Raw genomic sequence first — 17429 nt, forward strand, 5'->3', positions numbered from 1 at the left:
TTTCAGGAAAGTTAGGACACGTTCGATGGTCGGTTGGTGCATCCGAGATTGATCTAATGTGTATGTAGGAGAGCTATCCCCTATTCACAGCTAGGATCAGGGGGATCGGTGGGGGTCCCACACATAAGAAAAAAAAAAAAAGAAGAGGTGAATCCCCAATGCTCGTGAGCTGACATACCCCTAGATAGGAGATTCCTATAGCGGATATCTAAAATAAAAAAAAAAAAAAAAAAAAAAAACACCCTTCACAACGTAGTGGTAGAAAGTGTCCGGAAATCAGCAGCCGAGGGAAGAGGCGCTAAACATGGCGACTGTACCCCATCCGATCTCAATACTGCCCCCTACACTTCCCCCTCAGGGCGGCGAGTGACCGTGTGAACCATCTCCTACACATCCAGTGATAACAGACACATTAAGATCAATGAACCATCTTCCCCCTCCAGTTCCAAAAACTTGCATTTTTTTTTTTTTCTCGCCTTTACATTTCATTTTCCTGCATCCAACAAGTGAATCAGCAAATATGCTCTTACATAGGACTGCAAGTTCCAGATGGATCTCTTATGGAAGTGTCAAAAAAGAGAGTAAAACTTTAAAATCGGATACGAGACCCCCTTCCCTTCCATTCCATTCCCTGCATGGCGTCACACAACCGTAGACGTGAAAAAAAATAAAAAATAAATAAAAAATAAAAATCGGCGACTGTGTCCGGCACAGGAACAGTGGAGGAAACAGTGAAAAAAGACCAGTCCAGCAGTATAAAAAAAAAAAGAAAAAAAAATTAAGGAGCCGTGCATACTTCCTATCGGGTAGCCTCAGCCTGAAAACAGAGAACAATAGCAGCAGGAGAGATTTGCAGAATGTTAGCGGCAAACTGTTAAAGACGAAACTAAAGACTCTGCTCCGGCATCCGACCCCACGAGCTCTGCTACATATGCTATGAGCCCATGCATAGTCACCGCCGCCCGCACCCCTCCTACCCCCAGCTATTTCCATATTAAAAGTGCTCAGACCGTACCCACCTAGTGCATACTCACTGCAGTCTAGCATGCCGTCAGATGAAGCGCCCGTTTCGCCCAGGGTCCAAACAGGTGGAAGAAGACTATGCCTGATGGGTCTATAGGAGGCAGCTAATTTTTGGGGTGTGGGGGGTAAAGAAAAGGAGAGGAGGGGGGGTGAAAGCAATCGCTATTACTCCGGACTATACCATAGCAGCGGCCAGGCGAAGACGGAAACTTGAGTTGCTGTGTGGAGTTTTAGCCGCCGCTCGCTTGCTCGGTCGCTCGCTCTGACATTGTCAAGGCAACTGAAGCATGAAAAAGTTCCCCTTTTTTTTTTTTGTAATAAAATAGAAACAAAGATTGCAGCTGGCAGTTTCCATAATGAAGCTTAATCAGTATGCGGCTGATTAGGGCCTTATGCAAATCTTCCCTCGTTAGCGCGGCAGCCAGCACTTTGAAGTCCGTGAGCAATTCATTTGCAGAGTACACTGAAAGCGCTCCCTGCATAATTTAAAACCGCGGCATAAATATTTATCAGCTCATTTGCATATTAATTGGTTAGCGCAAACATTCCAAGCAAGCTCGGCAGCCGGGGAGAAAAGTGCAGGAAGGGGGGAGAGAGAAAAGGAAAAAAAAAATAAAATAAAAATGATCTCCTGAGCGCCAGCGTAATAATTAAATGAAAATTTTTCTTCCATCGGATTTGGCTTTTTTTTTTTTTACCTAACCAGAGAACTGTGCGGAGGCGAGAGGAAGACGAGGGAACGACGAGGGAGCGCGGAGAAAGTTCTATGGGATAAAGTTTGGGGCATTTGTATCAGATGCAGCAGAGCCGAGTGCGTTACATGGACACAGCGGCGCACATTGCTCCGATACCCAGTGAGTATTGCGCTGCGGATCTGCACGCTACCCGCATTGTGGAGGAGATTTCCACGGGTGACACCCCGCAGGAACTTTAACCGCACAAAATCTGCTGCGGCAAACTGCCGAAACGGCGCTACTCTCCGGCCCTGCAGCGCCATTTCGGCAAGTTTAACGCTTTTTATATAAATGGCGGCTCAGTTTGGGTGAGGATGGCGCCGTCTACAGGATGAACAAGCCGCCTACTTCACTAGATCTTATCCGCAAGCTCCTGAGAAAATCTATCATACTTTTGTAGTAAAATCTTAAAAAAAAAAAAAAAAAAAAAAGTCACCCAGCTCAGGTGTGCCACTTTACAACCGCGTAGAATCATTTCCATGTGCAGAAAATGTCCGAGAAGATTAAATCAATTTTTTTTTAATTAAATACATTTCTTTAAACAAATTTTAACAATACTTTTTTCTTCTTTTGTGGCAATTTATAGAATGGCCACTGGGGGCAGTCGCACTTCCTGTTCTTCAGTGAACACTTTTCAGATGTCTCGTTATCATCACAGTCAGGATTACAAAGACTAATAACACCTCTATATAACACAGGATCTAATATTCACAATAGGTGATGTCACAGCTCACCTCCTCCTCCTGTACAATGACTGATAACACCTCTATATACAGTAGATAACACAGGATCCACCATTCACAATAGGTGATATCACAGCTCACCACCTCCTCCTGTACAATGACTGGTAACACCTCTGTATAACACAGGATCTAATATTCACAATAGGTGATGTCACAGCTCACCTCCTCCTCCTGTACAATGACTGATAACACCTCTATGTACAGATTACACAGGATCCACCATTCACAATAGGTGATGTCACAGCTCACCTCCTCCTCCTGTACAATGACTGATAACACCTCTATATACAGTAGATAACACAGTATCCACCATTCACAATAGATGATGTCAAAGCTCACCTCCTCCTCCTGTACAATGACTGATAACACCTCTATGTACAGATTACACAGGATCCACCATTCACAATAGGTGATGTCACAGCTCACCTCCTCCTCCTGTACAATGACTGATAACACCTCTATATACAGTAGATAACACAGGATCCACCATTCACAATAGGTGATATCACAGCTCACCTTCTCCTCCTGTACAATGACTGGTAACACCTCTGTATAACACAGGATCTAATATTCACAATAGGTGATGTCACAACTCACCTCCTCCTCCTCCTGTACAATGACTGATAACATCTCTATATACAGTATATAACACAGGATCCATCATTCACAATAGGTGATATCACAGCTCACCTCCTCCTCCTGTACAATGACTGGTAACACCTCGATATACAGTAGATAACACAGGATCCACCATTCACAGTAGGTGATGTCACAGCTCACCTCCTCCTCCTGTACAATGACTGATAACACCTCTATATACAGTAGATAACACAGGATCCACCATTCACAGTAGGTGATGTCACAGCTCACCTCCTCCTCCTGTACAATGACTGATAACACCTGTATGTAGGTGATGTGAATGCCTCCTTGGTGACCTAGGCTGGGGGGAGCCTGTGGGCACTGGGTCAGCACATACTGGGAGTTGTAGTCCCTTTGTAGCTGTAGAGCCAGCGGGCACATAGACATGGCGATCCTATCAGATACACATTTTGGGGTTTGTCACAAAAAGCAACAAACTCAGCTCTGCTACATCTGTATTTTGTAATTTTTGCACAAAGATGGCCAAATTACAGGAAAGAAACTGGGCGCCCGGGGTGAGGAGCGGCAGCACAGGGGGAGGATGGGGATCAGCGGGACCCTCACAGGGTCTTTTGCATTCCTTTGGCTGCTAATCCCCTCACAACAAGGCTGTTAGCGGTGCGGGCTCAGTGCTGCTCTTCTGGGCACCGTCTATAGCGGAGGAAATCCTCCAGATTACAATAATAGGAATACTCCTGATTCTTCTCCAGTAATGCATGAAGGGTTTCTTAAAGGCACAGCGCTCATTACTCGCCTTATATTATGTTCCCTTACATCCCCGGGCGGTAATGAAATGCCAAGAACGCCCGATGTATTGTGCGAGCTACAATATAGTGTGGGCTCTCCATATCGGGGCGACGGCGGGGCGCTGCGGTAATGGGGCGCTGCGGGCAGGCGCGCGCTCCGCTCGTAATGTGATTTGCAGTGTGTGTGTTCGCCCTTCCATGATCCAGGCGATAATACCGGGCTAATTGGCTTCTCATAAAACAGACCCTAATGAGAGAATCACTGTGGTGGGTTGATTGCAATGTAAGGGCTGAAAAAGAAGGCTGCTTCTTCAAGAAACAGCGCCACATCTGACCAAGGGCTGTGTCCAGTACTGCATCACAGCTCCATTCACCAGGACGCAGCAATTCCAGACATGATCCATGGACAAATGTGTAATCACACAACCTTCCGTGGAAGCTTGATGATTTGCATCCTAAAAACAGACGAAGATGTCGCCTAACAAATCATCCATCCTGTCACCTGAGAAAAACTCATCCTGTACTGATGCCGAGTTACCTCCTGTATTATACCCCAGAGCTGCACTCACTATTCTGCTGGTGCAGTCACTGTGTACATACATTACATTACTGATCCTGAGTTACATCCTTTATTATACCCCAGAGCTGCACTCACTATTCTGCTGGTGCAGTCACTGTGTACATACATTACATTACTGATCCTGAGTTACCTCCTGTATTATACCCCAGAGCTGCACTCACTATTCTGCTGGTGCAGTCACTGTGTACATACATTACATTACTGATCCTGAGTTACATCCTGTATTATACCCCAGAGCTGCACTCACTATTCTGCTGGTGCAGTCACTGTGTACATACATTACATTACTGATCCTGAGTTACCTCCTGTATTATACTCCAGAGCTGCACTCACTATTCTGCTGGTGCAGTCACGGTGTACATACATTACTGATCCTGAGTTACCTCCTGTATTATACCCCAGAGCTGCACTCACTATTCTGCTGGTGCAGTCACTGTGTACATACATTACTGATCCTGAGTTACATCCTGTATTATACCCCAGAGCTGCACTCACTATTCTGCTGGTGCAGTCACTGTGTACATACATTACATTACTGATCCTGAGTTACCTTCTGTATTATACTCCAGAGCTGCACTCACTATTCTGCTGGTGCAGTCACTGTGTACATACATTACTGATCCTGAGTTACATCCTGTATTATACTCCAGAGCTGCACTCACTATTCTGCTGGTGCAGTCACTGTGTACATACATTACTGACCCTGAGTTACCTCCTGTATTTATACTCCAGAGCTGCACTCACTATTCTGCTGGTGCAGTCACTGTGTACACACATTACATTACTGATCCTGAGTTACATCCTGTATTATACCCCAGAGCTGCACTCACTATTCTGCTGGTGCAGTCACTGTGTACATACATTACATTACTGATCCTGAGTTACCTCCTGTATTATACTCCAGAGCTGCACTCACTATTCTGCTGGTGCAGTCACGGTGTACATACATTACTGATCCTGAGTTACCTCCTGTATTATACCCCAGAGCTGCACTCACTATTCTGCTGGTGCAGTCACTGTGTACATACATTACTGATCCTGAGTTACCTTCTGTATTATACTCCAGAGCCGCACTCACTATTCTGCTGGTGCAGTCACTGTGTACATACATTACTGATCCTGAGTTACATCCTGTATTATACTCCAGAGCTGCACTCACTATTCTGCTGGTGCAGTCACTGTGTACATACATTACATTACTGATCCTGAGTTACATCCTGTATTATACCCCAGAGCTGCACTCACTATTCTGCTGGTGCAGTCACTGTGTACATACATTACATTACTGATCCTGAGTTACATCCTGTATTATACTCCAGATCTGCACTCACTATTCTGCTGGTGCAGTCACTGTGTACATACATTACTGATCCTGAGTTACATCCTGTATTATGCCCCAGAGCTGCACTCACTATTCTGCTGGTGCAGTAACTGTGTACATACATTACATTACTGATCCTGAGTTACATCCTGTATTATACTCCAGAGCTGCACTCACTATTCTGCTGGTGGAGTCACTGTGTACATACATTACATTACTGATCCTGAGTTACATCCTGTATTATACCCCAGAGCTGCACTCACTATTCTGGTGGTGCAGTCACTGTGTACATACATTACATTACTGATCCTGAGTTACATCCTGTATTATACTCCAGAGCTGCACTCACTATTCTGCTGGTGCAGTCACTGTGTACATACATTACATTACTGATCCTGAGTTACATCCTGTATTATACCCCAGAGCTGCACTCACTATTCTGGTGGTGCAGTCACTGTGTACATACATTACATTACTGATTCTGAGTTACATCCTGTATTATACTCCAGAGCTGCACTCACTATTCTGCTGGTGCAGTCACTATGTACATACATTACATTACTGATCCTGAGTTACATCCTGTATTATACCCCAGAGCTGCACTCACTATTCTGGTGGTGCAGTCGCAGTGTACAGTCCGCCTGCAGCAGAGTAATGTAACAGTACACATCCCCATTATCAGCAGTTCCCCTATAACCAGGGCCGGCCTCTTCCTATCTGCACATTCACAGACACATTTAGTAACCTGGAAATCGTTCAGTTCTGTAACCTCACATTATTTTTCCCTTCCCCACAAGTCTCTTCTCAGACGTCGGCGCAGTTGCCCGCACCGCCAGGCATCCTCGGCACTTGGTAAGTCTGTGGTGTAGGGCGTAAGATGGCTGCGGTCTCCGGGAGTTTTATTTTCCGTGTTTTTTCTCTCCTAGATCTGTTCTAATTAATACGCGGTGAAGACTGATGATCGGCGGTGGGGGAACGGCCGGCTCCTCGCACAGTCATGGTGGCAGGATATCAGGAACACATGGACCACTAATAGTCTAATTAGTCGGAGGCCGACACGCTGCAGAGGGGCGAGTGAATCTGATGGCAGAAAGGGTGTAATTATGTAATCAAAGATCGGCTTGTGGTCTTCGGTCTCACCACCCACCGAGCCGGGCCGCGAGATGACACGCTAGGAGGCCGTCCCGCCACTCCATCTCCTGGGGCGAGTCCCGGCTACAGAGGTCGCCCCTCGTTATAAATTACAGTAAATGGCAGCTACATCTTGGGTTTTTTAATACGGCATCGCAGGCTGCAATACCCCGCGGCTACGGGAGGTGTGGGCCAGATCCTGACTGATGGCCGCCCCTTCTCGTCTCATCAGAGCACAATTTTTGGGGTTTTTGTTTGTCGTCTTCTCAGGATTGACCACAGAGTCTCAATGGGACTGAGATCTGGGGGGGGGGGGTTCCTGGACATGAACCTAAAATGACAATGGTTTTGCTCTCTGAGCCACTTGGTTCTCACTTTTGACATGGTCTCCATCATATTGGAGAAACCATCATCATCACCTCATTGTCCTGGATGATGGAAGAACTCGCTCTTCGAGAAGATTTAGATCCATTCTTCATCTATGAGCAAAATTATGAGTGAGCCCCCCGATAAATGAGAAGCCCCCCCCAACATATGAATCAGAAAATGGGGGGACAGTTATGTTCCCAGAAGTCCAATCCCTGTACTATCTGGAGTATGTCAGTCCATTTCTTTGCTGCCCTTCAGAGCCTTCGCCTCACTGTGCCTGCAGATGCCCTGACCCCTGCCTGCTACCATTACTGAGCAAGCTCTGCACTGCTGTTCTACAGAGCCCGTATCCTCTTAAGGAGACAGTCCTGACATGTGCCGGACTTTCTTGGGTGCCCTGATGCTTCCTCACTTGCTTAACTTCCATTAACGTCCCTACTGCTTCCTCCCAAAAAAACTCAACCTTCCTGTCTTTGATGAAGGTCTTGAAGATCTGATAAAATAGTTGATTTAGGGGCAATCTTGCAGACAGCAATGTCCTTGCCTGTAAAGCCCTTCTGATGGAAAGCAATGATGACTGCACACGCTGCCTTGGAGCTAACGGAAGACACGGATTTCAAGCGCCTGTTCCCTTTTAAAGCAACCAATTTGCAGATTAATGACAGGAGTGTTATCAGCTGCCTTGTCCTCGTTAACACTTTCTCCAGAGCCAAGGAGAAGATCAATGAAATTTGACAATTTGCTCTTGATAATGACAAACTTAATGCACTGTAAAAACTGAAGCAGCAAACTAAGTGAAAAAACAAAAATTTGTGTCTCAACACTTTTGGCCACGACTATATAAAAATATGCAATGAATACACCTTAATTAAAAAAATAAAATAAAAATAAAACAAGTTTGAAAATAATGTTAAAATAAATATATAAAAAATAATTAAATGCAAACTGAATCCATTTGTTATGGGGCAGTTCGTAAAAAAATAAAATAATCCATTTAATGTCAGCCCCCCGAGCTGCTCCGCTCCCCCGAGCTGCTCCGCTCCCCTCGGCCCTGTCTGTTTTGGAAGAGGTAAAGGTTAGGCAGATGTTGCAGACAGATGCCCGGCTATCTCCCCGCTCTGCATTCGAGCTGCTGCCAGCTCTCTACAGGCACAAATAGAGGAGACCCTGGCAGAGACAGAGGCTGGCGCTGCACCCGGTGCTGGAAATTAGAGAGCACAGAGCGTGGAAAGCTGCGGCTTCACACCTCTCCGCCACGGCACACACGCACAGGAAGATTAATTTATGGCGTAGGATGAGAGGAGGGGCGAGGGATGGATTTTTGGCATTTGCAGATTCGGGTTAGGTAGGAACTGGGATGGAAATCCAGAATTTAATCGCAAAAAGTCATGGTCACAGACGGCAATTGTATGCGTTTAAAGGGGCCAGTACCCTAATTTCAGAAGCGTGAAGAATCTGTGCAATTCCTACCCTGACCACCAGGGTACACTGTATAATGAAATCCTATACAGTATAATCGCAGCACGTGGTAAAGTAAACTGGCGTAGTAGTACCTATAATAGACGATATAAAGAGTGGTGGTTTGCTTCATCTGGATCCAGTTTAGATAATACTCTGCGCTGATACATTGTAGCAAACCGTCCGAGACAGGAGAGGGATCTGTCCAAATTTTTTTTTTTGGGGGGGGGGGATATAAAGAATGTTCCCATTCTCTGACCGCAAGCAAAGATCTAGAAAATGGTGAAGAATTGGTTTAGACAGACAGTCTTTAAACTGGAAAACCCCTTTAAAAAAATAAAAAAAAACCCTACAGGAGGTTAACAGCGGGCCGCACAAGAAAGGCGCCCCTTTATCTCGGCATTATGGATGTGTATTAGTATTTGGGGGGCGGCCAGGCTCGGCTCCACCTGCTGTCTCCTTGCCCGGGGATACAAGGTGCAGGATCACCGGCGGCTCTGATCTGGTAATTCGGTAGTTCTGCCTCAGGCGCATTTCCAATCCTAAAACTCAGCCCTGCGGCTTTGCTTCTTGCTGACAGCGTCGGAGGTGGACACAGGTGAAAGAGAAGGACGAGGTCGGATGAAACTTTCACCACTGGAGATGGGCCGGTAATTCCTCTGATCAATGATTTATGGACAGAGGGGAACATATCCACACCGTTCTGCCAGAAAATCATTTTTAAAGGGAATCTGCACAAGGTTTTTGTGGTCCAATCTGACAGCAGCATAATGTAGGGACAGAGACCCGGATTCCAACGATGTGTCACTTACTGGGCTGTTAGCTGTAGTTTTGATAAAATCACTGCTTTTTCTGCTGCAGATCTCCAGCGGTGCTGCAAACGCAGAGCTCAGTATAACCCCGCCCACACCACTGATTGGCTGTTGTCAGCCACTCAGTGGTGTGGGCGGGGTTATACACAGCTCAGTATTGGAGCACTGCAGAAAATAAAGCAGTGATTTTATCAAAACTGCAGCAAGCAGCCCAGTAAGTGACACGTCGCTGGAATCAGAGTCTCTGTCCCTACATTATGCTGCCCTCAGTTGAGGTAAAAACCTGGTGACAGATTTCCCTTTAAGGCAAACAACTTGGGACTCCTTAACTGATAGATCACAACAAACTATGAAAAAAGGAGCCCGATTCGTTTAGCTTGAGGGAAATCACTTAAAATTGGACAACCAGACCAGGTGATAAAAGATTTTCTGGGGCTCATTAGGTCAGTGCTTTATACTTCCGCTTTTCTTTTTCAGATTTACTGTTAGAAATAATCCATCACTAGTGGGCGATCTCTATGCAGTTCCCATTCTGGTCCATTCGAGACAGTATATGGCTGTATTTAGATTGCCCTCTAGTGGTGGAAACAAGCAGCCGAGCTATTGACAAGCACCTGGAAAAGGGTTCTTAAAGGGATGGGCTTGTCTGAACAACCCCTTCTGGAACAAAATATTTTCTGGCGATCAAATAATCACTGTGGCCGTTATTGGGGCTCGTTATGCTGGGATATGATCTGGGTATCATCTCTGGATTTCCTCCATGGTTCTTCATCCTCAAGTGGAGATTCTATTATTACAGGTTTATGGTCTGATTTACTACTTAACAGACTAGTGATTATTAACAGCTTCTCCGCACAAATCATAAAACTCCCAAGTGCTTAAAATGATCTCTGACCGCAAGTCACAGCAGCAGTGATAACCATTCAAATGTCTCCACCCACAGATGTCTAAGATGGGAATACCCCTTTAAGAGTCTACAGTAAGGAAGCATTGTGTCATAACGCCAGCTACCACTAGAGGGAGCTCAAACCTGAAAGTCTGCAGTAAGCTCCTGAGCTCCCTCTAGTGGTGGCTACAGATATCTGCAATTTTATCACACCTGTTTGTCCTACAGAAGAGGAGACTAAAATTTATTCCTAGTACTTTGGACCCAATCTGAAATGCCTGACTAATCCTCAGTCGATAAATTAGACCATTTCTTCTTCTATCTCAGGGTAATCTCCAATTTACAAGACAATGCCGCCTGTTCTTAGGAACGGAGCCGCCATATTTTCCAGTGTGTTAGAGAGGCCACACTTGACATTTGATCTTGTGAGTCGGATTATTAAATGCACCATTTTTCAATCAATATAACCGATGCTTGACATATTCGGTGTCTGCGCGGTGCTGCGGTAAATGGCTGGCCGGCGCACACCAGTAATGATGGCGCGCTGACATTTGTATGGTGCACGGTGGCAGAGATTTCTCAGACTTCTTGTGTATTATGGCGCGCGTGTCCCTGGGCAAACAAGCACTAATAGATTATTTGCATTAATTCCATGTTGCCCTGAAGCGACGGCTCTTTAAGCTGGCGGACCCCTCTCAGCTCTGTACTAGGAGGACGACTTCAGACGCGGAGGATGATTAATCCGATGATGTCTCGGTGAACTGCGGCCGACGTCTTTATTTCCACAATCTTTTACATAACGAGAGTCAATTTCATGTGCACCTGTCACTGTGAATTAGCATTGTCGGACCCCGGCGGTGAGGACTGAATGTGCAGCGTATCCCGGCTGTCACAGACATGGACTCAGGACTTCTATAGCGGGCTGTGAGCGGACGCAGCAATCGGGCCCCAGTGCAGGAACAGACTGTGGCCCTATTGTTTTACTGCAGGAGATCTCAGCGAGTGCAAATACTGCTGCCATGTGATGGCCGCCCCCATCCCTGTAATCCGGAGACGGTCACCCCCCCCATCCCTGAAACCCGGAGCCGACTGCCCCCATCCGTGCAACCCGGAGACGTCCGCCGCCCCCATCCGTGCAACCCGGAGACGTCCGCCCCCCCATCCGTGCAACCCGGAGACGTCCGCCCCCCATCCGTGCAACCCGGAGACGTCCGCCCCCCATCCCTGCAGCCCGGAGACGGCCGCCCCCCCATTCGTGCAACCCAGAGACGTCCGCCCCCCATCCCTGCAACCCGGAGACGTCCACCCCCCCATCCCTGCAACCCGGAGACGTCCACCCCCCCATCCCTGCAACCCGGAGACGTCCACCCCCATCCCTGTAACCTGGAGACATCCGCCCCCCTTCCCTGCAACCTCGAGACATCCGCCCCCCCCATCCCTGCAACCCGGAGACATCTGACCCTCATCCCTGCAACCTGGAGACGGCCGCCCCCCATCCATGCAACCTGTAGACATCCGCCCCCCATCCCTGCAACCTGTAGACATCCGCCCCCCCCATCCCTGCAACCTGTAGACATCCGCCCCCCCCAACCCCATCCCTGCAACCCGGAGACGTCCGCCCCCCATCCCTGCAACCTGAAGCCGACCGCACCCCATCCGTGCGACAGATGCAGTTGCAGAGCCGAACAGCCGGCGGGACTATATATCCAGGTTCCCTCTGCAGTTTCTTCGGTAAGTGCTATAGCTGACCGAATAAGCAGGGACCCGATCAAATTCGCTCAACTCTAAAGACAACCCATTTAACTAGTATGTCCTAGGAAAAATTCTTGTAAGACACGTCAGTCAAGGACTGGAGTTGACTCCGTTGTCCCAAGGTGCATGTGAGTTTTCTCTGGGTAATTAGATTTCTTCCAGCAATACAAATGTTTGGTTTACTTATGACCACCGAAGAACCTGCCCCGGCACGTACGGTAAAGTAATTAGATTACAAGCTCTATTACGGCACGGCCGGATGTGGAATAATCTAAGGTTAGCCTATATAAAAACACACATAAATATGTCACTAATAACAAGAAAGGTAACAGATGATGCCGAGCAGGACAAACCTGACCGACGCAGGAAAGGAGGCAAGAAACCTGAAGATAATGCAGCTAATTACAAGGAAAACGTGTCTCTCAGCTTCCTGCCGGTGTGTGCCGCAGGCAACAGGCAACTAAATGAGGATGCCGCCTGGAGGAGGCCGCGAAGCTGTAGAGAGCCGGTGTGACGGCTGCTGGAGACTGAAGATATTCAGTGACATGGAAGCCAATAGCGGGGAACAGAAATCCGCACCAAAGTAACGACGACGAGAGGAATGACAACAGGATCTACATCACAGCATCTCATCCAACAAACATCATAATAACCCTGCCCCCCAGAGATCCCACCAATGTCCCAGAGATCCCCCACGTCCCCTAGAGATCCCACCAATGTCCCAGAGATCCCCCACGTCCCCTAGAGATCCCACCAATGTCCCAGAGATTCCCCACCTTCCCCAGAGATCCCACCAATGTCCCAGAGATCCCCCACGTCCCCTAGAGATCCCACCAATGTCCCAGAGATTCCTCACCTTCCCCAGAGATCCCACCAATGTCCCAGAGATTCCCCACCTTCCCCAGAGATCCCACCAATGTCCCAGAGATCCCCCACCTCCCCCAGAGATCCCACCAATGTCCTAGAGATTCCCCCATGTCCCCTAGAGATCCCACCAATGTCCCAGAGATCATGTCAGTGTCCCAGAGATCCCCAGTGTCCCAGAAATCACCCACCTCCACCAGAGATCCCACCAATGTCCCAGAGATGCCCCATATCCCCAGAGATCATAGCAGTGTCCCAGAATCCCACAGAGATCCCCTACAGATCATACCAATGTCCCAAATATCCTTCACCTCCCCCAGAGAGCCTACCAGTGTCCCAGAGATTCCCAAGAATCATACAAATGTTCCAGAGATCTCCCACCCACCCAGGAGCTCATAACAGTGTCCCAGAGATCATACCAACTTCCCAGAGATCTCCCACCTGCCCTAGATACCATATCGATGTCCCAGTGTTAAGACCCCCATACACAAGACCAAAGCTGTACTAAATAGACGCTTCAGATGGATCATTCGCTGTATGGTTATTAGGTGGCAAGAAATTGACTTTTCGTTGGAGAATGATCGTAGTTGTCAAAAACATGGATTGGGCATGTCTGCTATTTTCGTACGACCATCGTGCATGGCATAATCGATGTGCTGATCGTTCACAAAGCTTTACTTCATCAGCTCCACCCTACCGACAATCCAACATTTTTGTTTGCCATTCATCGGAAATGTAAAGCTTCATCTAAAAGATATTGGTACAAAGTAAATGGATGTGTGTATAGTGCAGGGTGCATCATGTGTATGGCCAACATTGGCTAATCACAACCCGCGGAGTCTAAAAGTTTCTAAACTCCACCCCCTTCTAGATCAGAGTCTCCCATCATCTCCTTCTAGATCAGAGTCTCCCATCATCTCCTTCTAGATCAGAGCGCAGTCTCCCATCATCTCCTTCTAGATCAGAGCGCAGTCTCCCATCATCTCCTTCTAGATCAGAGCACAGTCTCCCATCATCTCCTTCTAGATCAGAGCGCAGTCTCCCATCATCTCCTTCTAGATCAGAGCACAGTCTCCCATCGTCTCCATCTAGATCAGAGCGCAGTCTCCCATCGTCTCCTTCTAGATCAGAGCACAGTCTTCCATCGTCTCCATCTAGATCAGAGCGCAGTCTCCCATCGTCTCCTTCTAGATCAGAGCGCAGTCTCCCATCATCTCCTTCTAGATTAGAGCAGTCCCCCATCATCCCCTTCTAGATCAGAGCACAGTCTCCCATCGTCTCCATCTAGATCAGAGCGCAGTCTCCCATCGTCTCCTTCTAGATCAGAGCAGTCTCCCATCATCCCCTTCTAGATCAGAGCGCAGTCTCCCATTGTCTCCTTCTAGATCAGAGCGCAGTCTCCCATCATCCCCTTCTAGATCAGAGCAGTCTCCCATCATCCCCTTCTAGATCAGAGCGCAGTCTCCCATTGTCTCCTTCTAGATCAGAGCACAGTCTCCTATCATCTCCTTCTAGATCAGAGCGCAGTCTCCCATCATCCCCTTCTAGATCAGAGCGCAGTCTCCCATCATCTCCTTCTAGATCAGAGCGCTGTCTCCCATCATCTCCTTCTAGATTAGAGCGCAGTCTCCCATCATCTCCTTCTAGATCCCATCATCCCCTTCTAGATCAGAGCGCAGTCTCCCATCATCCCCTTCTAGATCAGAGCACAGTCTCCCATCATCTCCTTCTAGATCAGAGCGCAGTCTCCCATCGTCTCCATCTAGATCAGAGCGCAGTCTCCCATCATCTCCTTCTAGATCCCATCATCCCCTTCTAGATCCCATCATCCCCTTCTAGATCAGAGCGCAGTCTCCCATCATCCCCTTCTAGATCAGAGCGCAGTCTCCCATCATCCCCTTCTAGATCAGAGCGCAGTCTCCCATCATCCCCTTCTAGATCAGAGCGCAGTCTCCCATCGTCTCCATCTAGATCAGAGCGCAGTCTCCCATCATCTCCTTCTAGATCCCATCATCCCCTTCTAGATCAGAGCGCAGTCTCCCATCATCTCCTTCCAGATCCCATCATCCCCTTCTAGATCAGAGCGCAGTCTCCCATCATCTCCTTCTAGATCCCATCATCCCCTTCTAGATCAGAGCGCAGTCTCCCATCATCCCCTTCTAGATTAGAGCACAGTCTCTTCTTTCTGTAGAGCGTCGCCCTGACATTTGCTGCTGTTTATGAGCGCCAGGGATAAATGTAAGTGCGGACACAACGCGAGCGTCTCCTGTCCTCGCGTCTCGTCCCGTCGCTGTGTTATGGCTTCCTCCCACTGACTAACATCCAAAATTAATTAGGGACTTAAAAAAAAAAAAAAAGAAAATTGGCTGATGAGCTCCTAATGTACCACACAGAGGCCAATAGTATAATTGGAAAGAGGAGGGTGGCAGTCTATAAAGTTATCCACTATGAATCTCTGCAATCGGTGAACCACAACTCCCAGCAACGTAAAAGTCCTCCAGTAAAAGGACTTTTCAGCATAATGTACCATCACAGAGAATCCAGTAGGGGGCAGCAGAAATGTGAGCCTGAGAGGAATCCACTGGGATTCAGAATGCAGCTTTGGTTGTGAATGGAGCATAACACAAGATAAAAACCTTGAGAAAAAAATAAAATGCATCCATAAGACGTTTATACCATGAGATGATCTTACTGTGGCACCGGCTCCATTCACCCAACTGGTAAACAGGAGGGAGCTTGCAGTACCATTTGTGGCCACTAGACGGTGTATGGAGCGGCTGTGACCCCTGCAATCATCTGATCAGTGGGGAACGTCGGGTGTCCTATCCCTATCTACTTCAAAAGTCCAGGAAGAGCCCTTTAAAAAAGGTCAAAAAGCAGCTACATCATCAAGAAAAGATAAAAAAAAAAAAAAAAAAAAAGATAAGATGGAAAGCCGCACCTTCAGGAAGGTTTAATGGGACATATAGCATGAAGTCCTACAGAATTATAAAGACAAGGCTGTGTCTTCCAGAAACAGCTCCACACCAGTCCGTAGGTGGTATCTGGTATTACAGCTCAGATCCACTGACGTGAATTGGAATTGCAATACTACACATGACCTGTGGTCAGGGGTGGCGCTGTTTTTGGATCTGATATTTACGGCCTTTCCTGGACAACCCCATTTTGGGTGGCTCGTTCCGGCTCACCGGTTGCATTTTTCGTAGACGTCGCACCGTTTGATGGAGTAACGAAGTCGCCGTTAATAATACGGGATGACTATTGCGCACGGTTACTCAGGTCAGCGCGGCCTTCCCTTTCTTCCCCTTTTATCTATAAGCCCAGACATGTTCGCATTTCATCCCTCCCTTCTTCTCCAGAAAACCACGTGGAAAAAGTCCCTGAAATATTAATGTTATTTGCGCATGGCGAGCAGCAAGAAGCGGGAAAGTAAAGAAGACGAGCCGCCGAGCGCACGGGGTAGAGCCCGACGCGTTCCTGGCGGTGCCCCCTCAAAAGCGGATTTTGCAGCTTGGAAGCCTGCGTGCGCCTGTTCACCGACGAGACTTGTCTGCCGGAGGAGGCTTTGATGTCAGACGCGTGTGCCCATGATGGCCCAGGGGATCGCATCACAGGCGCTCATGTAGCTTGTCTCCAAACTGCGAGTGAGATGTGAGGAGGCTCTAAGCCTCTGCTCGTTTACGTGTCAGCATGGATGCCGGGTACCGGCGCACCGCCACGTCTGCTGCTGATAGTGGCGACGTTGCACGGTGTAGGTTATGTCCTCAGCAGCCGAGCCTCAGTGACCGACAGCACACCACACGGCTCCCTATATACAGCTGTACATGGAGCCTGCGGGTGACGATGCCACTTACCACCAGACGTGAACCTCCGGAGTGCAGCCAGAACTGACGGACTTACCCACAAGTTACAGGACGATAACACTAACACTATCATATAGGGAAGGGGGAGTCACAAGTTACCGCAACCAAGTCCAATAATGGAATAAAACCCAACTGTGATTGTAAAAAATACTGTTGCCTTTTGAAGACCGAGTGATGAAGCAGTTTGCCATTTTTTTTTAGTAGCTAGGTAACAAGAATATTGCAAACATTCAGTCAGCACTATAGGTGCTAGAACCATCGTCTCCTAACTTTACAGTATGCATTGTGCAATGGTTTTAATGTCCTGAACTAAAAGCTTTGCACAGTTATAGATCGGATAAAGCAAGAGCAGACAGAACAGGCCCCACCCCATATAGAGCGACAGAGACCGGCCCCCCACCCCGTGTAGAGCGAGAGACCGGCCCCCACCCCGTGTAGAGCGACAGAGACCGGCCCCCACCCCGTGTAGAGCGACAGAGACCGGCCCCCACCCCGTGTAGAGCGACAG

The 17429-nt window shown here is 47.9% G+C and overlaps 1 protein-coding gene and 1 long non-coding RNA gene across 6 annotated transcripts in view; one reads left to right on the forward strand and one right to left on the reverse strand.

Annotated features, from left to right (window-relative positions):
- POU2F1 (POU class 2 homeobox 1) overlaps positions 1 to 17429 on the reverse strand; it is a 125325-nt gene that overhangs the window by 67680 nt on the left and 40216 nt on the right. The window contains exon 1 of one of the 5 annotated variants that reach the window (XM_077293742.1): positions 1020 to 1286. The exons of the other annotated variants lie outside the window; for them this stretch is intronic. Coding sequence (XP_077149857.1) covers positions 1020 to 1047 — 28 coding nt within the window. The 5' untranslated portion in view covers positions 1048 to 1286. Of the gene's footprint in view, positions 1 to 1019; positions 1287 to 17429 lie in introns of those variants that run through there. 5 annotated transcript variants of the gene reach the window in all.
- LOC143817900 (uncharacterized) lies at positions 1750 to 7738 on the forward strand. Its single transcript, XR_013224199.1, has 3 exons — positions 1750 to 1877; positions 6584 to 6638; positions 6713 to 7738. It is a non-coding gene; the product is annotated as an uncharacterized LOC143817900 (long non-coding RNA).

This window comes from Ranitomeya variabilis, chromosome 3 (assembly GCF_051348905.1).
Source record: "Ranitomeya variabilis isolate aRanVar5 chromosome 3, aRanVar5.hap1, whole genome shotgun sequence".
Classification (NCBI taxonomy): domain Eukaryota; kingdom Metazoa; phylum Chordata; class Amphibia; order Anura; family Dendrobatidae; genus Ranitomeya; species Ranitomeya variabilis.